Source organism: Pan paniscus, chromosome 12 (genome assembly GCF_029289425.2).
Source record: "Pan paniscus chromosome 12, NHGRI_mPanPan1-v2.0_pri, whole genome shotgun sequence".
NCBI classification, from domain to species: Eukaryota; Metazoa; Chordata; class Mammalia; order Primates; family Hominidae; genus Pan; species Pan paniscus.
The window spans coordinates 105,786,409-105,810,150 of NC_073261.2; the positions used below are offsets into that span (position 1 = coordinate 105,786,409).

A 23,742-nucleotide genomic window follows, 5' to 3' on the forward strand; every position below is an offset into this window, starting at 1 on the left:
AAATGCACCAAATAGGCCTGGTGTGGTGGCTCACACCTGTAATCCCAGCACTTTGGGAGGCTGAGGCAGGAAGATCACTTGGGCCCAGGAGTTTGAGACCAGCCTGTGCAACATAGGGAGACAGACCACCTCTACAAAAAATTTGAAAAATTAGCCAGGCGTGGTGGTGTGTGCCTGTAGCCCCAGCTACTCAGAAGGCTGAAGTGGGAGGATCTCCTTGAGCCTGGGAGGTCAAGGCTGCTGTGACAGAGTGAGACCCTGTCTCAAAAAAAAAAAAAAAAAGAAAAAAGAAAAAAAGAAAAGCACTAATTAAAAGATTGTTAGAGTGGATCAAAAAACAAGACTCAACTATATGTTGTTTACAAGAACCCCACTTTAAATATAAAGACACATGTAAATGAAAAGTAAATGGATGGAGAAAAATATACCAAGCTAACACTAATCAAAAGAAAACAGGAATAGCTATATTTCAGACAAGGCCGACTTTTCAAAGCAAAGAAAGTTATCCAGGATAAAAAAGGTCATTACATAATGATAAAGAGGTCAGTCCTCCAAGAAGACATAACAGTCCTTTACATGCATGTGCCTAGCAGCAAAGCATCAAACTATGTGAGGCAAAAACTGATAGAACTACAAGCATAAATATATGCATCCACTGTCATAGTTGGAGATTTCAACACCCCTTTATCAGAAATGGACAGATCCAGCAGGCAGTAAATGGGTAAAGACCTAGTTGAATTCAACAACACCATCAATCAACTTGATATAATTGACGTCTATAGACTACTTCATCCAACAAGAGCAGAATACACATTCTTCTCAAGATCACGTGGAACATTCACCAAGATAGACCACATTATGGTCCATAAAGCACACCTTAACAAATTTAGAACAGAAATTATATAATGCCTGCTCTCAGACCACAGTGGAATTTTACTAGAAACCAATAAAGGAAAGATAACTGGAAAGTCCCAAAATACATGGAGATTAAACATGGATTAGAAAAGAAATTCCAAGATAAATTGAGAAATAATTTTGAACTAAATGAAAATGAAAACACAACTTATCAAAATTTATGGGATGCTGCAATGAGCCAGGATCGTGCCATAAAATAAAATTAATATATCAGAGATGTATGTGCTCCATGTCCATTGGAACACCCTTCACAATAGCAAAGTTAACGGAATCAACCTAAGTGTCCATCGGCAGATGAATGGATAAAGAAAATGTGTTATGTACTCAATGGAATACTGCTCAGCCTTAAAAAGAAGTTTTGTCATTTGCAACAATGTAGATGGGGCTGGAGAATATTATGGTAAGTGAAATAAACCAGACACAGGAAGACAAATACTGCATGTCCTCACTTATATGTGGAATCTGAAACAACAGAACTTATAAAGCGGGGAGTAGAATGGTGGTTACTAGAGTCTGGGATGGTGGGCAGTGGAAGAATGAGGAGAGGATTGTTAGAGGGTACAAAGCCTCAAACAGACAGAAGTAATAAGGTTTTTTCCTTTGGGATATATTGCACAGTACAGTGAGTATAGCAAAAACAGCCTTTATAACAAATGATGCTGGAACAACTGAACGTCCATGTGCAAGAAAATGAATCTAGACACAGACCTTATACTTACCACAAAAACCAACTCAAAATGGATTATAGCTCTAAATATGAAACACAACTATAAAATGACTAGAAGATAACATAGGAGAAAACCTAGATGACCTTGGATATGATGATGACTTTTTAGATACAAACCAAAGGTACAGTCCCTGAAAGAAATAACAGATAAGCCGAACTCCATTAAAATTAAAAACTTCTACAGAAAGCAGGGTCAAGAGAATAAAAAGATAAGTCATAGACTGAGAGAAAATCTTTGAAAAGACACATCTGATAAAAGACTAATCCAAAATATACAAGGAACTCAGAAAACTCAAAATAAGAAAAATATAAAACCTATTTTAAAATGGGCCAAAAACCTTAGCAGATACCTCACCAAAGAAGATATACAGATGACAAATAAACATGTGAGAAGATGCTCCGCATCATATGGCATCAAAGAAATGTAAATTAAAATGACAGTGAGATAACGCCACACCTGTTAGAATGGCCAAAATTCAGAACACTGACAATAAATGCTGAAAAGGATATAGAAACAGCAGGATATGGAGCACCTCTCATTCATTACTGGTGGGAATCAAAATAGTACAACCACCTTGGAAGACAGTTTGGTGATTTCATACAAAACTAAACATATTCTTACCATGTGATCCAGCAATTGTGCTCTTAGGTATCTACCCAAAGAAGTTGAAAACTTAGTGCACACGGGCATTTATAGCAGCTTTATTCATAATTGCCAAAAACTTACAAGCAACCAGTATTTCCTTCAGTAGGTGAATGAATAAATACACTATGGTACATTCAGATGATAGAATATTTTTTAGCATTAAAAAGAAATGAGGGGGCCTGGACATGGTGGGTCACGTGTGTAATCCCAGCACTTTGGGAGGCCAAGGCAGGAGGATCATTTGATCCCAGGAGATCAAGACCAGCCTGGGCAACACAGGGAGACCCTCTCTCTACAAAAATATAAAAAATGAGCCAGGCATGGTGGTGCACACCTGTAGTCCCAGTTACTTGGGAGGCCGAGGTGGGAGGATCACTTGCACTCAGGATGAGGCTGCAGTGAGCTGTGATTTTGCCTAGTTATAGGCTGAGAGGGTGGTGAGTGGTGGTTCTTCTCACTCTGAAGAGATCTCTAGTCATTCTAAAACCCAGTCATTTGTCATTACTATATAGAAGAGACAATAAGTAATGGACCTATCCTTTAAGAAAACCTCTCATCAAAGTATGCTTCTTTATTGCAGGTAATTCGTGCCTTTCTGCTCTTTCCAACAATTGAACGAATGTCTGAGTCACCCAATGGCAGAATTGCCACTCCACTTTTGTGCTGGTTTCGATATGTTCTCTATGTTACTGGCTACTTATTATTGAAACCGTGTCCTGAGACAATCAAGTCCTTGCTAATCAGAAGGGGCCTTCAAGTAATGAACCTAGAGAATGAATTTTCACCATTGAATATATTAGAACCATTCTGCCTTGGTAAGCACAGATTTTAAAATGTATATGTTTATTCTTGTATCACAAAATGTTTACACAATACTCTCTGACAGTGGACAAATATCAAACAAGCAATTATTTACTAGGTTTTTTTTCCTCTTCCAAAAGTTTAAAACTAGAAATAAATAAAATTAGAAATAGAATGAATTTTTTCATAAGAAATTAGACAGAAAAGCCTCATCAAGCTTTAATTTTACCTTATGTTTCTGATTCTTCACTCTAGCTGCAGCACAGTGAGAAACACTTCTTCCGCATATAGTACATAGTATATATGGAGTCCCTACAGGAATCCTTGGTGTGCCTGTTAGCTTAGTGGGAGTACTTTACAAAAAACAGCACAAGGACACAAAGCCTAATATTCTTGTAGAGTTAACAGGTTGTTTTTATTTTCCTCCTTTAAATGTTTTGGGAGAATTTAAATCATAGAAGTAATAAATATTTGTCATGGTAATGTATTTTAATACTGGGTGCTTTGCTGATTTTTATGAATATGCTAGGAAATGTTTTTGTGACTTTACTTTTTGGCTTCAAGAGTTGTTTTAAAATGTAGTCTATCTTTTTAGATCATACTATTTTATACTACATTTGTAAATGACTTTCATAATAAAGTAATCCTAGTTTCTTAATCTATAATGTGGGGATAACAATACTCCATACTTCAAAAGGTTATTCTAGTGTTAAATGTGATAAAATATCCAAAGCTTCTATCTAGTATTTTATTTATAACAGACCTCCAATGAACGATGTAACAATTAGTTGCAGCAGTAGCTGATGGCACTTTCTAAGCTTTTACCTATGTTCCTCAAAAGAACTAATAAGGTTTAGTATTGCTATTGTCCCCATTTTAGATGACGCCAACTGAGGTACAAAGAGGTTACATGATTGCCCAAAGTTATACAACTAGTATGTAGTGTTGAAACCCAGGCATTCTGCCACTGTATTGCATTTCCTTTCACCATAGCTGGTGCTGTTGCCCTTGTTAATGATAACAGCAGGACTCCTGAATAAAGTTTTCCATGCTCAGCTGTATTAAGAATGCCATAAGGTCACATGCCTAATGAACTAGAAACAAGTTAACAGCCCTGCCTGTTCAATTGTGCAGCTGCAGTTCATATGGGAGGTGTTTTTCTAAATATGTAACAAGAAGCAGTCCTCAAAAATACAAGGTTCAGTATATTTGTCCTATTGATAGATTTTTTTCCCCCTTCCATTTTCCCTCCAATTTCCATTCTTTAATATACCCTTAGCATAGTGGTTTAAAAAGATGAGATAGGAAGAGGGAAAGCAAGGGCTAAGGACAGTCATAGAAATTGCCAGAGGTTGATGTTGGAAATATCCCTTAAAGACCATTTGGTCCAACTCCTCATCTCTCCACCATATTATTAAGGAAAGGGGTCCCGATCCAGACCCTAAGAGAGGATTCTTGGATCTCGCGCAAGAAAGAATTCAGGGTGAGTCTGCAGTGCAAAGCAAAAGCAAGTTTATTAAGTAAGTAAAGTGGCGAAAGAACAGCTCCTCCATAGACAAAGTAGGATATTCCTGAAAATAAGAGGAGGGACGCACCCACCCTAGGTACAATGCTTATATATATAGGGAGATGTGTTCTGCTACAAGGGTTTGTGATAAAGGATTAATTTTCTTAATTACTGTATTTTGCAAGAATCTATATATTATTATTATTATTATTATTATTATTATTATTATTATTATTATTTTGAGATGGAATCTCACTCTGTTGCCCAGGCTGGAGTGCAGTGGCGCGATCTCGGCTCACTGCAACCTCCGCTTCCCAGGTTCAAGTGATTCTCCTGCCTCAGCCTCCTGAGTAGCTAGGACTACAGGCAAGCACCACTGTGACCAGCTAAGTTTTGTATTTTTTTTAGAGACAGAGTTTCACCATGTTGGCCAGGCTGGTCTCAAACTCCTGACCTCGTGATCTGCCCGCCTCAGCCTCCCAAAGTTCTGGGATTACAGGCATGAGCCACCATGCCCGGCCCAAGAATTGATATTTTTATCTTAAAAGCAAAATTAGGAATGCCTTTGTTCTCCAGATATCAGGATATCTGGACACTCCCAAGTCTGAGTCTGTTTTAGTAAACATTATTAATTTGTTCCCTTAACTTTAAACATCTAGAGGCTCAGAATGCCTTACTTTCTGAGAATACAGTCCAGCAAGTTTCAGCCTCATTTTCCTAGCCCACACTCAAAATGAAGTCTCTCTGGTTCACACGCCTCTGACAATATTATGGAACAGATGCCTACTGGTGAAAATAGTACTGACAGGAAGTCACAAACCCTCAACTCTCATTTTGGTTCTGCCCTAGAGTCACTCTGTGGCTTTTGTTTAGTTACTTCCCCTTGTTGGTTTTCAGTTGTTGACTAAATCAAGAGTTAGGGCCAGTCTACCTTTGGAAATTACTTGAGACCCAATGGAATCAACATTTGAAATTCTGGCAAATATATGTAAAATTCTCCACATATACTTTGATAAGATCATTTTACGTCTCTTTACAGGTTTGTTTGTCTCTCCCAGCCCCTTGTTGCTTTTTGCCATTTTCTTTTTGCCTTGTAGAATGTATTTTATAAAGCATTCTTCAGTTATGGATTCCATTTTCCTCCTGGGACTTCTGCTTCCAGGAAGATAGAGTAAATGGACTTTCCACTATTTCTCCTGCTAAGTACTAAAAACCATGGATATTATCTGTAAAACAACATCAAGAAGACTATACAAGGTAGAGAATAGAAAGCAGGCTATGTAGGGACTTTGGGACCCAAGGAACAAACACAGTGGTGAGTTCCCTGGGTTTTCTTTTTACCACATATATCCTAGATGTGGAGCCAGCAACCCAGAAACACCAAAGAGTAGAGACTTTTAAAGGTCCTAACAAAAGCCTACTCTCTCTAGCCCAAAGACCAGGAAAGGAGCAATGTTTTATAGAGTAGGAAAAAATAGTCTTCTCCCTACCTTGTATAGTTCTTACTTGGGGCAGATCTTTGTTACAAAAGACAGATTAACAAGAAAAATGTATAAATTTATTAACATTTATATTTCATATGTACATGGGAGATACCCAGAGAAATGAGTAAATCTCAAAGAGGTGGCTTCTGAGTTCAGACTTAAATACCATCTTGAACTAAAACAAAGAAAGGAGGTCAGTAATGGGAGGTGACCAAGAAAAGCACAGCACACAAGACAAAAGTTTGTTGTGCAGATTTAAGTTAGTGCCCTTTGCGTTGATAATAGAGTCCATGGTGATTTAGAGTCATCCTTCATGGTACAGAGAGGAAAACACCCATACAAATGGAAATGTCCTTTATAGATGTGAATTTCCCTTTAAAAAGGGAACTTCTCCATTTTTAGAGCTTCTCCTGTGTCTCCAGTTTCTCAAAATACTCAGTTTAAAATAATCCTTTTGCCCAAGAGACATCTTTAGGGATGGTATATTTTGGTCCCCTACAGTCATTTTGCGGCAGTGTATTCTGGTTTTCAATACTTTCTTTCTTTATTATTATTATTATATATTTTTTGAGACAGAGTCTCACTCTGCCACCCAGGCTGGGGTGCAGTGGCTCAATCTCAGCTCACTGCAACCTCTGCCTCCTGGGTTCAAGCAATTCTCCTGCCTCAGTCTCCCAAGTAGTTGGAACTACAGGTGCCTGCCACGACTCCCAGCTAATTTTTGTATTTTTAGTAGAGATGGGGTTTCACCATATTGGCCAGGCTGGTCTCAACCTCCTAACCTCAGGTGATCCACCCGCCTTGGCCTCCCAAAATGCTGGGATTACAGGCGTGAGCCACCGCACCTGGCCTCTGGTCTTTAATACTTTCTAAAAGAAACATTTAGACAGTAACTGCTCTACTCTACTCCAGCCATCTCCAGTCATGCCTGCAAAGATTGAGTGGACTTTACCCTCTCCCCAGCAGTAATGAAGCACCCCCTCTCTTTCCCTGCTCTACGGTACTGTCCCAGAAGAGGCTAAGTAGAGAGCGAAGACTTTCATCACTGCCCTGCAGTAATGGGGCCACCATCACCACTACCCCCGTATTATCAGTAAAGGTCATGTGGGGAGAAGTAGCAAGGGACTCCCCACTTGTCCCAGCCAAGATGGTAACAGTGGAAGCCTAGTACAGAGTCAGAATTCCTTCCCCTACCCAGCAGCTGTGAGGAGCCCCTTCATCCCTTGGGTGTCAACAGAAGTCAAATGGGTAACTTAGACTCTACCCTACGTGGCCATAGTGAAAAAAACATCTAAAACATAAAGTTTAAGTAAGATCCAGAATCTCGTAACATAATACTCAAACTGTCCATGTTTTAGTTGCAAATCACTTGTCTAACAAAATCTCAACTTGACTGGAAAAAAAAAATCAATGCCAACAGCAAAATGACAGAGATATTAGAATTATCTGACAATAACTTTAAAGCAGCCACTATAAAAATTATTTAATGCTCAATTAATAAACATGTTTGAAACTAATGAGAAGATAGAAAATCTTAGGAAAGAGAAGATTAAAAAAAAACTGAGTGGAAATTTTAGAACGAATTTAAAATCTCAATGGATGGAACCAACAATAAAATGAGGGGACAAAGAGGAAAGAATCAGTGAATATGAGATTAGATTAATAGAAATTATCCAATAGAGAGAAAATAGACTAAAAAGGAGAAAAAAAGGAACAGAACCTCGGGGACCTGTTGGACTACAACGAAAGATCTAACATTTGTGATAACACTAGTCCTAGAAATAGAGAGTAGGTCTGGAAAAGTGTTCAAAGAAATAATGGTTAAAAACTCCCAAATTTTGCAAAAGATATGAATTTACAGATTCAAGAAGCTGAGCGTATTTAAAACAGAATAAACCCAAAGAAATCTACACTAAAACACCATAACCAAGCTTTTGAAAACTAAAACAAAGAAAATGTCTTGAAAGCAGCCAGAAGAGCAAAGCGGTGCATTATTCATGGAAGAAAGTCTGTTTGAAGGACAGCTAGTTTTTCATCAGAATCCATGGAGACCCAAAGGAAAATGACAAAATGCAAAATGAAAATAACTATCAATCCAAAATTCTATATCTAGCAAAAGTGTCTTTCAGGAAAGAAGGGGAAATTTAGCATTCTCAAATGTTGGAAAACTAAAAGAACTTGTCAACATTAGATCTATCCTAAAAGAATAACTGCAGGAAGTTCTCTCAACAGAGAGGAAATGATAAAAGAAGGAATCTGGGAACGTCAAAAAGAAAGAACAGTGAACAAGTTAAAATGTGGACAAATGCAACTTTCTTCTTCTCTTGAGATTTCTAAATTATGTTTAACAGTTAAAGCAAAAATTATAGCACTGTCGCTTATGGTTCTAAACATACACAGAGGAAATATTTAGGGAACGATTTTATAAATGGGGGAGGGTACAGGGACATCATGGCAAGTAAGGTTTCTACACTTTACTTGAACTGTAAGATGTAACCACATGTAGATAGTAGTAAGTCATGTATATATGTAATGTAGTACCTAGAACAGCCATTTCAAATGCTATTCAAAAGAGATACTCAAAACCACCATGGATAGATCAAGATGGAATTCTATATTTAGAAACACATTGATTGGAAGACCAGAAAAAGAACTCAGAGACATGACAGAGAACAAACAGAAAACAAATAATAAAATGATCATCCATGATTATATTGAATGTAAATGTAAATATACAATTAAAAGAAATTGGCAGGGTAGATTAGAAAACATGACTCAATTGTATGCTGTCCTCAAAAGTCTTAGTTTACATATAACAATATAAGTAGGTTGAAAGCAAAAGGATAAGAAAAGATACATTATGCAAACATTTATAAGCAAAGGAAACCAGGAATAGCTTTATTAATATCAGATAAAGTAGATTTCAGTGCAAAGAAAATTACCTAATAGACATTTGTAGAACACTCCACCCAAAACAGAATTGATATCAACATGTTGATATCATTGAAACCATACAGAGTATGTTCAGTGACCACAATGGAATCAAACTAGAAATCAGCAACAGAATAACAAAAGTTAGATCTTTAAATACTTGGAAAGTAAACCGCACACTTCTAAACAACTCATGAGTCAAAAATGGAAATTACAAAGAAATTCAAATAATACTCCATGTAAATAATAAAACTATAGCTCACAACTGTAATCCTAGCACTTTGGGAGTCTGAGATGGAAGGATCACTTGAGCCCAGGAGTTCTAGACCAGCCAGGGCAACACAGTGAGGCCCTGTCTCTATAAAAAATTTAAAAATTGGCCAGGCACTGTGGCTCATGCATGTAATCCCAGCACTTTGAGAGGCTAAGGTAGGCAGATCACTTGAGTCCAGGAGTTCAAGACCAGCCTGGGCAACATGATGAAACCCCATCTCTACTAAAAATACAAAAATTCGCTGGGCATGGTGTCGCACATCTGTAACAGGTCCTGGCTACTTGGGGGACTGAGGCAGGAGGATCCCTTGAGCCTGGGAAGTCAAGGCTGCAGTGAGCCGAGATCGTGACACTGCACTCCAGCCTGGGAGACGAAGTAAGATCCTGTCTCAAAAAAAAAAAAAAAAAAATTAGCCAGGCATGGAGGTATAGCCTGTAGTCTCAGCTTCTTTGGGCAGGCTAAGATGGAAGGATCACTTGAGCCCAGGAGGCCAAGGCTGCGGTAAGTCATGATCATGCCACTGAACTCCAGCCTGGGTGACAGAGTGAAAGCATCTCAAAAAAGAATAAAATTATTAATAATTAATAATAAAACTGAATCAAAATGAAAATACAGCATATTAAAATTTGTGGGACACAGCTAAAACAGTGATGAGACAAAAATATATGCTGGTGTCAGAAATGATTACATTAGAAAAGAAGAAAAGTCCTAGTAACCTAAGCTTCAACCTCAAGAACCTGGAAAAAGAAGAGCAAAATAAACCCAAAAGGAGGAAAAGGAAAGAAATAACAAGAATAGAAATTAGGGTTAGGAGCAGTGGCTCACATCTAGAATGCCAGCACTTTGGAAGGCTGAGGCAGGAGGTTTGCTTAAGGCCAGGAGTTTGAGACCAGCCTAGGCAACATAGTGAGACCCTGTCTCTACAAAAAAAATTGAAAACAAAAACAATAGAGAAAATCAATGGAAGAAGAAAGCGGCTACTTTGAAAGAGTAATAAAACTGGCAAACCCCCAGCAAGACTGACAAAGAAAAAACAGCTGAAGACACAAATTACCAATATCAGAAATGAAATAGAAAATATCACCATAGAGCCTGCACCCATCAAAAGGATAATAAAGGCTACTGTGAACAACTCTACGCATATAAATTTGACAACTGGAATGAAATAAACCAATTCCTCAAATGTGGACACACTACCACAACTCATCCAAGATGAAATAGACCATTTGAAGAGCCTTATAACTTTGAAGGAAACTCAATTTGTAATTTTAAAACTTCCAAAAAAAGACATTTAGAGGCTCAGATGATTTCACTGAAGAACTATACCTAATGTTTAAAGAAATATTAACACAATTCTACCTATTTTTTAAATAGAAAATAGGAGGGAACACATCCCAATTCACTTTTTGAAGCTAGTATTATCTAATATCAAAACCAGAGAAAAATAATACAAAAAAAGAAGAAACTACAGGCCAGTATCCCCTATGAGTATAGAGACAAACATCTCTAATAAAATATTAGCAAACAGAATTCAGCAATATATAAAAAGAATTATATACTATTCTATTGCCAAATGTGATTTATTCCAGGGATGCAAGGCTAGTATAATATTCAAAAATCCATTAATATAATCTAACATATTAACAGGCTAAAGAAGATAAACCACATGATTCTATCAACTGATGCAGAGAAAAAAAAATATTTTGAATGCTTTTCTTCTAAGACTAGAAACAAGCAAAGATGTCTGCTCTCAGCACTCTTATTCAACATAGTGCTGGACGTTCTAGTCAGTCCAGTAAGGTAAGGCAAGGAAATAAAAGATATACAGATCAGAAGAGAAGAAATTAATCTTGTTTGTAGATGGCATGATTGTCTGTAGAGAAAATCCCAAGGATGGTTCTGTGGCTCTGCCAGGGAATAAAAATATATCAAATGATTAAAAAAAAAAAAAAAAACTAAAAGAAAAAAATGAGAATCCCAAGGAATCTACCAAAAACAAACTTTGAGAATTAATACAAGTTCAACAATGTCACAGGATACAAGATAAGCACAAAAGTCAATATTATTTGCATACACTAGCAATAGAAACCAAAATTTAAAATATAATGTACATTTTTAGCCAGTCAGAAAAATTAAATTGTTAGGCATAAATTTAGAAAAACATATACATAATTATATGCTGAAAATGATGACTATTAATAAAGAAACAAAAGAAGACCTAAGTAAATGGAGAGACATACAGTGTTCATGGATTGGAAGACTCAACATAGTAAACATGTATTAATGCACTCTCACACTGGGTAATTTATAAAGAAAAGAGGTTTAATTGGTTCACAGTTCCATAGGCTGTACAGGAAGAGGCATCCACTTCTGCGGACGCCTCAAGTAGCTTTTACTCATGGCAGAAGGCAAAGTGGGAGCAGGCGTCTAACATGGGAGGAGCGGGACTGAGAAAGACAAGTGGGGGAGGTGCCACACACTTTAAACAACCAGATCGTGAGATAACTCCATCATTATTTCTATAACAGCACCAAGGGGGATGGTGTTAAGTCATGAGAAACCATCCCCATGATTCAGTTACCTCTCACCAGGTCCTACCTCCAACATTGGGGATTACATTGAGGACATGAGATTTGGGTGAGGACACAAATCCAAACCATATCAGATGTCAATTCTTCCTAAATTGATATGCATATTAAACATAGTTGCTATCAAAATCCGAGCAAGATTTTTTTGTAGCTGTCGACATGATTATTCTAAAATGTATTTGGAAAGGCAAAGGAATAAGAATTACTAAGACAGTTTTGTAAAAGAAGAATAAAGTGGAAGGAGTGAGTCTGTCTGGTTGCAAGATTTATTATGTAGCTACAGTAATAAAAACTTTGTGATATTGATAAAGGGATTAATACATAAATCAATGGAACAGAGAAGAGAACCTAGAAATAGACCCACACAAATGTGCCCAACTGATTTTTGACAAGAGGGCAAAAGCAATTTGATAAAAGAGCAATTGCCATTTCAACAATGTTGCTGGAGCACTTGGCTCTTCTTAGGCCAAAAGAAAAAAAGAAGAAGAAGAAGAAAGGAAGGAAGGAAATGAACCTCAACCTAAACTGTAAACCTTACACCTTATAAAAAGATTAACTCTAAATGAGCCATGAATTTTAATATAAATCTTAAAACTACAATCCTTTTAGAAAAAAGGGAGAAAATATTCAGGATCAGGATCTAGGACTAGGCAAAGACTAGCTGGGTGTGATCACAGTGAGATATGATTACACACCTATCAGAATGGCTAAAATAAAAAAAATTAGCAACCATAAATGCTGGTAAGGATGCAGAGAAACTGGATCACTCATACATTGCTGCTGATAATGTAAAATGGTGCACCCACTCTGGAAAGCAGTTTGACAGTTAAAAACCTAAACACGCAGCTACCCTATGACCCAGCAGTTACACTCCTAGGCATTCATCCCTGATATGTGAAAACTGGTGTTCAGAGAAAAACCTGTATATGAATGTTTATTGTAGTTTTATTCATAATAGCCAAAAACTGGAAACAACCCAGAGGTATTTTCAATGGGTAAATTATTAAACAAACTGTGGTAAAGCCATACCATGGAATTCTACTTGATAATAAAAAGGAACAGACTTTTAATACACACAGCAACCTGTGTCCATCTCCAGAGAATTATGCTCTGTGAAAAAAAGCAACCCTTAAGGATTACATACTGCGTGATTCCATTTATATAGCATTCTTGAAATGATAACATTATAGAAATGAAGAACAGATTAGTGGTTGCCAGGGGTTAAAAATTAAAGATGAAAATTTAGCTAGGCATGGTGGCACACACCTGTAGTCCTGGCTACTTGGGAGGTTGAGGCAGGAGGATCGCTTGAGCCTAGGAGCTCAAGGTTACAGCAAGCTGTGATTGCACCACTGCACTTCAGCCTGGGCAACAGAGGAAGACCCTGTCTCTTTAAAAAATACATACATACATATCCTGGCTGTAACATTATACTGTGGTTTTGCAAGATATTACCATGGGAGAAACTGGGTAAAAGGTACATGGATTTCTCTATATTATTTCTTACACCTGCATGTAAATCTACAACTATCTTAAAATAAAAGTTGAATTAAAAACAAAAAGCATTCTCCAGCTAGGGATATCACTTTCCTCCCTGGGATAGGTGTTCCCCTCATCCTGACGGCCTGAATTAGGAGCTCCTTGTCCTTGAGACATTGAGAAGGTTGAGGACCCAGAGTCCTAGGGCTGAGGACACCATTAGATATGCAGCTGTACTTATGCCTCTTTAGAAATATTTTCTAAACCCAAATCAGGACATGGGATATAAATTTTATACATTTTTTAAATTTATATATGAAAAGTCTAGCTATGACAAATTATTCTTAACGGTATATTTACTGAATACATAATATGTCACATATAACATATAATCAAGTGCTTAATGTTTTTAATTAAAACAGGAAATTATGTAAAGGTATTTTCCACTTTTTCTGCATCAGAGTTATATACACTTCCGGAGAAGTAGGCTCCAAAAGCTGCACTTGAAAGAAAGGACTCTTCCTTTTAATTGCAATAATTGACCTCCTACTGCATCTTCCAGGAGACTGAAGTTTAGGCAGCAGGGAGCAAGACAGTTTAGGCATAAGACATATTTCCCTCCCCAATCCAAGGCAACCAGAGTTTTATACTACATTGTTGCTTGAAGAACCCTGGGCTTCCTTTCTCACACAACCCTGATACATGAAATACATTTTGTAAATCAGACTGAACATTTCAGCTACATTTCTTCATCTCTGTTCTAAATAACAAACTAGCAAACAAATTTTTGGAGCACAGTCCTCCTATTTCTTACATCCTTTCCTTTTCTGATCTTTTAATCCCTTGGCTCTAATCTGGCCTTCTGATAGCCAAATAACTACTACTTCAGTGGTCTCTGATTTTTTTTTTCCCCCATAACCTACCCAGTGTGTGTAACCTTGGGTAAAGAAAAATGAGGCAGTAGTTAGTTACCTGTCTTCTTTCTTCTTTGGGTTATTGGTTCATTCCCTGCTTGGGTTCATAGTTCACTTCCTAGTAGCCAGCCTCTTCCCTCTAGATCTGCAGTGCCACCCCTGCCTCCTCTTTCAATAACCCTCACAGAAGCTGCCTTCGCCCAGGCTTGCCCTCACCATCACTATGGTGACTCCTAGTACCTTGCTTCCCACAAAGAGAAAGTCCCAACTGAGAGAGAGCAACACTCAACAGAAGACTTTGGGAGATGATTAGTGGGCTCTGCTAGAGTTTATACTCCATGAATAGTGGACATAACTGATGTTCATACCAGCTACTTGCATCGGCATAATTTTCATGGTTACACGAAGAGAGGGGTTATCAAGGGAAAAGAAGATCAGGTCAGAGATCATTCCCAGCTGGGAATCTGGTCCAGCTGGATATTTCCCCCTGGCCCCCACAGACCTGTTTCTCTGTGGCTTGACTGTCATCCAGACAACGACCTTTTAACCTGCCAGCATGCCTTTTAGGAGGCTTTGCAGTGTTTGCAGATTATGTAATGTCTGTGCTTCAGCAGAAATCTTACGGAAACAAATGGAGGAAGTTTGCTAGTCCAAGCAGTGGATAATAAATCCTGCCCTATCTAGATAGAAACTGGTTTTCTGTATCCTTTAGTTTATATACACATTTTTGTTGTGTTGTTGTAAGCTCTGAAAAATTCTAGGAACCAAAATATTCAAATATTTCAAATCCTGCTGCCCTTTTGGCAAAGATGGCACATCCTTTCCTGTAGGCTTGAGTTCTGGGGCATTAGCGTTCTTCTCTAGTATGAGTGAGTGAAATGTCATTTCCTATCCAGCATTCAGAGAAGAGTAGCCCTACATCAGTTAGCGTACATTATAAACTTTACCACAGTGTTCATCAATGTCATTTTGTTAACTAGGTTGTTTTAAATGTTATTTTTAAAGAAGATATATGGATTTTTTCTTCAGTTTTAATTCTGGAATGTTTGCTACTCTGTATTTTCTTTAGATGTTCTTCCACTTCATGAAAAATAGGCTTTTCACTGAGACAGCTAAGTTGATTTTCTGATCAAAGCTAAAAGAAAATATGTCTTAGTTCAGCAGTATAGCAAGTCAAAATAATTAACTTTAAAAAATATTCTAGGGTCTTTTCGTTAGTTAGGCCAAATTGATATTTTATTTCCTTTCAGTTGCCTAACTAGAAAAACATAGCACAGAGACATAGGGAATTTCTGGTAGATTACATTACTTTGTTGAATATATTCTTGTAAAATAAATTTTCATAATTTTTTCTTCCCTTAATATGGAATTAACTTTTTAAGATATAAAATGAACTATTAAATGAGATGACAACATAAGCATTTGCATCACTAAAGAATCATAAATTTCTTCTAGAATATTTTTAACTCAATCCCAGAATAATTTTTGAGTAAGACGAAACCAGACTCTCATGTTACCTATTCTTTCATTTATCTGAGCAGCTTATGAAAATCTGTTTATAAAACCCAACTGTGGCTTTTATTTATTTATTTATATTAGAGACAGGGTCTTGCTATGTTGGCCAAGCTAGTCTCAAACTCCAGGCCTCAAGCAGTCCTCCACCTTGGCCTCCCACAGTGCTGAGATTATAGGTGTGGGCCGCCATGCCTGGCCCCAACTGCAGCTTTTAATGATTCATGCAAGTATAACCTAAAATTCAGGAATGAGGGAAAAGATTTTTTTGTTTGTTTTTGTTTTTGTTTTTGTTTTTCGGTCAGTATTAGGATTTAGGACAAGAGGTGATTAGTGTGGTACTAGGATATAATCTCTGGTTTAGAAGTTAATAGCGCAATGAATATCTTATTTTTTCTAAAGAAATTTTTATATTTCAAAATTAACACCAGTCTAAAAAGTTGCATTATTTTTTAAAATCATACAACACCTCCAGTTGTTTTTCACTTTGGTGAACTCAGTGTCACTTAGGTAAGATGATCTGTTTGCAGACTAAATTGATTATTGTAATGACCACAGTCCTGGCTTATAGAGAAATACATAATAAACTATGTTGACTACGAAACATTTCTCCAAATTATGCAGAAAGTTTAGAATGGGAGAATTATTTTTTTAGGTCTAGTTTTCACTTTGTTGCAACTTGGCACCATTGGAAAGGTGGAAAACAACCTGGAAATAAATAAATAACCGCTGAAGAATTTTCCCTTGGAAGAAGGTTTCATCTGGGTTTCTAAGACTATCTGGTCCTACTTAACCTTTTGACAAACCCTGCTGGTATAGCCTTTCTGAATACCCAGCCTTACTCTGCCTACAGCTGTGTTGGCATGTGGGGCTGCTCATGTCTCCAGAATCTTCTAATCTTGCAGCTTGTCCTCAACCCTAAATTTTGTTCCCACACAGCCCTGCTTGACTTGAACCTTCCTAACTTCCCTACACTCAGCACATCTTGCCAGCCTCAGGAATAGTCAGAATATGTGCTAGGAGGAGCTTTCCTGAGAAAGGCTCTTTTTCAGTCAGCTCCTACCCTGCCTCCTCTCAGGCAAGCCCTGGATATGTGCAGATGCCACTTTCTCCCCCACTCAAGTACCAGAGCCTGATAGGCAGTTAAGCACATCAGCCCTTGTGCTGTGACCAAAAACACCCAGAATATTCAAAGGCCCTATTTCTATTCACTTTTATCATCTGGGATTGAGTTTGACTATAGATAACAGAAAACCAAATTACAGTGGCCTAAACAGATAGGGATCTATTTTTCTCATGTGCCAAGAAATCCAGGCATAGGCAGTCCAGAGGTAAATAACATCTCAACAGTGCCATCTGGGACATGGGTCATGTGTTTCTACTCTGTTGTCCTTTGCACATCACATAAACCTTTATCCTTGTGGTCATCATCTCATGGTCACATCATGGCTCCTGCAACTCTAGACCTCATGTCTAATAACATTCAGCCAGAAAGAAAGGGAAAGGGGAGAAAGGCAAAAGGCCTACTCCTGATTAGGCTTTGGCTTATTTAAAAACAGAATGTCCTCCCTAGGAACTTTTAGATTAGTAGCCAAAATATCCCTTACTCTGAGGAATAGAGAAAAGCCATATGTTTTGATTTCCCCATGACTCAGTAGAGTCAATCAAAGGAAATGAAAATTTTTGTTGGCTTTTAGGTAGTTACATTGCGTCTACTACATCCACACTGCAAGATGGTCTTGAGATTCAACATCCATGGACTTAATCTCAGAATAGCCCACCTACCAAACACTGAGGTAAGACAGTCAGTCCACCATAACTAAAATCCATCGTTGCCATGTTCCTGCAGAATGCCTTCAGGCGTTGTAACCCTTGGCAAGATAAGCTCACACTGAGGTCTACCGTTTGTTTCTTAATTGTGACAGGTCTTCTTCAAATCTTGTCTAAATAAGTACCCATCCACAGTAGAGCTCATCTCAGCTCCCAAGATTATTGTATTTTTTATTTTAAAGGGAGTTTTAAAATGTTTGGCATTTCATTGGTATTAATGGGCTTACTAATGATTATTCTCCTCAGCCACCCCCCATCATGGTGCTGAATCTACCAAAGCCTTTTCCTAACCTGTCAAACCTTTTCATGAGTACTTTAAGAAATTGATTTTTCCTTGTAAACGTGGTGGTATATTTTGGACATGTAGAATCTGTCAGACCTTTTAAATAAGATCAAAGTGACTAGAAGTAGTATCTCAGTCACCATAGACCAAGAGTAAAACTCACATATATATTACAGTATATACACCCACAATGGTTGATTTCCTACCTCCCAAATTCACCTGTCCTAATGAAACCATGCCCATCTCCTGTAATTCCCCTTGCTTCAGTACCAGCAAGTCCCTCTCCTCAATAATGGCAAAGCCAAACAAACTGGGGCATTCTAATATGAATCATACTAGTGGTACTAGGCTACGTACCACCAAAACAGCAGCACAACTTGGCTTGCCACCTTGCAGTTCTAGTTTTCTAAAGTTCTACTTTAGAAAACTATTTATGCATCACCTTCCATTTTATGATTAGTTGTGGTTTAAATTGCCTCTACATTGTCTCTGGCTCTTATAACTAGTGTGTATGTGGCCTAGTTTCTGACTAGTCCCAACAGGAGCTGTTAGACTTGTACTCTGGCCTTCAATTATTCATCTCACTTTTATACCAGTACCTGCCAGCTTGGCTTACCAGTGTCAGTGTGCTTCAGCCTCTAGTTCTGGCCTCCATCATGATGTCAGCTCTTGGACCACTTCCTCCCCACCCCGCTTTCCAAAACACTAGCTGAGTAACCTTCTCTGTCAGTCTCTTCCCATTTATTTCACTTAACAACCCTTCCTTACTGATACCTGCTGTGAGCTAACTGTTCAGATAAGCACTGGAGAGAATAATGAATGAAATATAGTTCCTGCCCTTAAGTTACTTACAGTGGAGTAGAAGAGAAAAAATATGAAGAATTTTAATATATCATAGTAAGGGCTATCATAAATCAGATACAAGGTATGAATGGTAATGAGAAAGGAGAGATCAGTTCTATTAATACCTAGATAAGTAACAGAGGAGAAGATGAATGAATTTGGACTTGAAGGTGAGTTGGGATTTTTCCAGACAGACAAAATGGCACCAGGATAGGCAATTAGAAGGCAGCCTTCTGTTATGGATTATGTGTACTTGGAGAATTGGGTGATAACATTTGACCTGTGAGATGAATGCCCTATTGGTCTTCCAGCTTTAGCCCTCACTCGGCTATTTCAAACCTTTTAGCCAGCATAAGTTAAAGTTGTATAGTAATTTTTAGACATTAAGCAAATCTTAGAAAATAATGTTAGTAAATAACATTAGACTCTTCAATTAGTCTTTTTTATACCTGTGTTTAGATTTGTAATGGAGCAAAAGTAAAGAATTAACATTCTTCCAAATCATTCTCTTTCCTTCATGTTTTTGTTTCCATTACTACTGCTACTAGACATTTCCTTCACTGTAGTGCTTGAAATTCTGATTTCTGCTGGATTTCCAGGAATGCTGTTGACAGTCATTGCCAAGAGAAATGTGTTTTCCACTTAGGAAATTACACTTGTATTTGGTATTATTATTTCTGACCACTATGTTGTATTATGAGCATTTCTGAGGAATGACAAAGATGGCTTCCTTGGAGCAATTACTGGAAAAGAAGCTGGTGTTCTATTAAAAAAAATATATGCTTAGATAGGAAATTACCAAGAAATAAATAAGGGTAGGAATAAAGGTGGGATGGAGTACATTCCCTGATGAAAAAATTTACTTTCAGAAAATAGGACTCCTTACAAATTATTTGAATTTTTAAGTTTTTTTTTAATTTAAGAATGACAACAAAGTACTTAAAACATAAATGTATCCCTTCATGAATTATCACAAAACAAACGTCTATTAACTGCCACTCACTCAAGAATCACCATTACCCGAGTCTCAGAAGACCCCCTTATGCTTCTGCCCATCTCACTTACTCCATTTTCCCAAATGTAACTACTACTAACATCTAGATGTACCTGGTTTTGGACTTTAAATAACTGGAATTATATAATGTATACTTGTTTGTGTCTGACTTCTCTCAGTCAACATTGTATGTTGCATGCAACTTTAATTATTTCATTTTTATTACTAAATACTTTTCCACTGGATGAATGCACTACAGTGTATTTATTTATTCTATGATTGATGAATACTTGGGTTGTTTCCAATGTGGTACTACTAAAAATAATACTGTCAAGAGCATTTTTATGCTTGCCTTTCAGTGAACTTATGCACATATTTCTCTTGGGTCCATCCAGAAAGGAAATGCAGAGGTCATATGGTATGCATATGTTTAGCTTCAGAAGACAATACTAAATGGTTTCCAAAGTGGTTGTACCAATGTGTACTCCCACCAGCAATATATTAGTTTATGTTGCTTCATTTGCTCACCAACACTTGGTATTGTCTGTGTTTTTCGTTTTTGCTATGTTTTGTAATTTGGGTCCATCTAGTAGGTATATAGTGCCATCTGATGGTGTTAAGGTTTTCTAAAAAATATTTTGAGATTGTTCTTTTTCATTGATTACATAATAGTTGTACATATTTTAGGGTACATGTGACATTTGAATACCTGTATACACTGTGTTAGGATCAGATTAGGGTAAATGGGGTATCCATCTCTTCAAATATTTATCTTTGTTTTGAGAACATTACAATTCTTCTCTTCTCGCTATTTTGAAATATACAATTACTATAATTTTCCCACTGCATTATCAAATACAGGAACTTATTTCTTATATCTGATTCTGTTTTTGTACCCCTTAACCAATTTCTCTCATCTGTTCCACCCCGCTTCCTTTCTAAGCCTCTGGTAGTGACCATTCTACTGTCTACCCCTGTGAGATTCACTTTTTTTTTTTTTTTTTTTTGAGACGGTCTCATTCTGTCGCCCAGGCTGGAGTACAGTGGCGCAATCTTGGCTCACTGCAAACTCTGCCTCCTGGGTTTAAGCAATTCTCCTCTCTCCCACCTTCCCCCGCCAGTGGCCAGAATTGCAGGCGCACACCACCACGCTCAGCTAATTTTTGCATTTTTAGTAGAGACGGTTTCACCATGTTGGCCAGGCTGGTCTCAAACTCCTGACCTCAGGTGATCCGCCTGCTTAGGCCTCCCAAAGTGCTGGGATTACAGGTGTGAGCCACCGTGCCCAGCCATAAGATTCACTTTTTAGCTCCCACATAGGAATGAGAACATGCAATATTTGTCTTTCTGTGCCTGGTTTTCACTTAACATAATAACCTCCGATCCCATCCATTTTTCTGCAAATGACAGGATTTCATTCTTTTTATGGCTGAATAATATTCCATTATGTGTATATACCACATTTTCTTTATCCATTCACCAACTGATGGACACTTAAATTCATTAGTATCTTGGGTACTGTGAACAGTGCTGCAATAAACATGGGAATGCAGATACCTCTTTGATACACTGATTTCCTTTCTTTTGGATATAGACCCATCAGTGGGATTGCTGAACTGAACTATGTGGTAGTTCTAGTTTTAGTTTTTTGAGGAAACTCTAAACTGTTTTCCATAATGGCTATACTACTTTACATTCCCAACAGTTTCCAGGTATTCCCCTTTCTCTGCATCCTCATCAGCATTTGTTATTTTTTGTCTTTTTCTTGATAGCCACTCTAACTGGGGTGAGATGACACCTAATTGTGGGGGTTTTTTTTGTTTGTTGGTTTGTTTTTAATGTTTTATTTCCATAGATTTTGGGGAACAGGTGGTATTTGGTTACATGAGTAAGTTTTTTAGTGGTGATTTGTGAGATTTTGGTCCACCCATCACCCAAGCAGTATACAGTGAACTTAATTTGTAGTCTTGGTTTTGATTTGCATTTTCCTGATAGTGATGCTGAGCATTTTTTATGTCCTTGTTGGCCATTTGTATGTCTTCCTTTGAGAAATGTCTATTCAGGTCTTTGATCCATGTTTTATTCAGATTATTTGTCATCATGCTATTGAGTTGTTTGAGTTCCCTAAATATCCTGGTTATTAATCCCTTGTTAGATGGATAGTTTGCAAATATTTTCTCCCATGCTGTAGACTGTTTCTTCACTTTGTTGATTGTTTACTTTTCTATGTGTAGCTTTTTAGCTTGGTGTAATCCCATTTGTCTATTTTTCGCTTTTGTTGCCTGTGTTTTTGAGGTCTTACCCAAAAAAAATCTTTCCCCAGACCAATGTCCTGTAGCATTCCCCCTAATGTTTTCTTTTAGTAGTTTCATGTCCTATTAAAGTCTTTAATCCATTTGAGTTGATTTTTGTATATGGTAAAAGATAGGATCGATCTAGCTTCATTCTTCTGCATATGGATATCTAGTTTCAATAATGTTTATTAGAGAGACTATCCTTTCCCCAATGTGTGTTCTTAGTGCCTTTGTTGAAAACAAGTTGGCTGTAAGTATACTGATTTATTTCTGAGTTCTCTATTACATTCCATTGGTCTGTGTCTGCTTTTATGCCAGTATCATGTTGATTTAATTACTATAGCTTTGTAGCATGATTTAAAGTCAGGTAGTATGATGCTTCCAGCTTTGTTTTTTTGTTTTTGTTTTTTCCTTTCCTTAGGATTCCTTAGCAATTCGGCATCTTTTGGGATTCCATACAAATTTTAGGATTGTTTTTTCCATTTCTGTGAAGCATGACATTAGTATTTTGATAGAGATTGCATTGAATCTGTAGATTGCTTTGGGTCATATAACTTTTCAATGATATTAACCCTTCCAATCCATGAGCATGGGATATCTTTTCCTTTGTGTGTGTGTCCTTTCCATTTCTTTCATCAGTGTTTTATAGTTTTCCTTATAAAGAAAAACTTCTTTTGTTAAATTCACTTCTTTTGTTAAATTTATTCCTAGGTATTTTTTAGTAGCTATTGTAAATAGGATTGCTTTCTTGATTACTTTTTCAGATTGATCACTGTAAACATATATAAACACTGCTGATTTTTGTATGTTGATTTTGTATCCTGCAACTTTACTATCTTTATTTATCAGTTCTGAGAGTTTTTTGTTGGAGTCTTTAGGTTTTACTAAATAAAAGATCATGTCATCTGCAAACAAGGTTAATTTGACTTCTTCCTTTCCAGTTTGGATACTCTTTGTTTCTTTCTCTTGCCCAATTGCTCTATCTAGGACTTCTAATACTATGTTGAGTTGAAGTGGTGAAAATGGGCATCTTGTCTTGTTAGATGTTAGTGGAAATACTTTGTTCACTGTTCAGTGTGATATTAGCTGTGAGTCTGTCATATATTGCCCTTACGGTATTGAGGTATGTTTTTTCTATACCCTGTTTGTTGAGAGTTTTTATTATGGAGGGATGCTGAATTTTATCAAACACTTTTCCAGCATGTATTGAAACAATAATATGGTTTCTGTTCTTGATTCTATTGATGTGATGTATCATGTTTATTGATTTGTGTATGCTGAACCATCCTTGCCTCCCTGGGATGAATTCCACATGATCATGGTGATCTTTTCAATGTGTTACTGAATTCAGTTTGCTAATATTTTGTTGAGGATTTTTGCATTTATGCTCATCAGTTATATTGGCCTGTGGTTTTCTGTTATATTCTTGTCTGGTCTTGGTATCATGGTAATGCTGGCCTCATAGAATGAGTTTGGAAATATTCCCTCCTCTTCAATTTTTTAAAATAGTTTGAGTAGAATTGGTATTAGTTCTTCCTCAGATGTTTGGTAGAATTCAGCAGTGTTTCCATCAGGTCCTGGACTTTTCTTTCATGGGAGACTTATTATTATTTAGATCTTCTTACTCATTGTTTGTCTGTTTTTCTATTTCTTTGTTTCAATTTTAGTAGATTGTATTTTTCCAGGAATTTATCCATTACTTGTAGGTTTTCCAATTCAT

At 37.1% G+C, this 23,742-nt stretch overlaps 1 protein-coding gene across 11 annotated transcripts in view; it reads left to right on the plus strand.

Moving 5' to 3' along the window:
• LDAH (lipid droplet associated hydrolase) overlaps positions 1 to 23,742 on the plus strand; it is a 142,184-nt gene that overhangs the window by 83,102 nt on the left and 35,340 nt on the right. For 8 of the 11 annotated variants that reach the window (XR_004669735.3, XR_001337810.4, XR_010109214.1 and 5 more), the window contains exon 5: positions 2,869 to 3,103. The exons of the other annotated variants lie outside the window; for them this stretch is intronic. Coding sequence is in view for 3 of the 8 variants with exons in the window: in XM_003827013.6 (XP_003827061.1) it covers positions 2,869 to 3,103 (235 nt within the window). In the remaining 5 variants the exon portion in view is untranslated. The remainder of the gene's footprint in view (positions 1 to 2,868; positions 3,104 to 23,742) is intronic. 11 annotated transcript variants of the gene reach the window in all.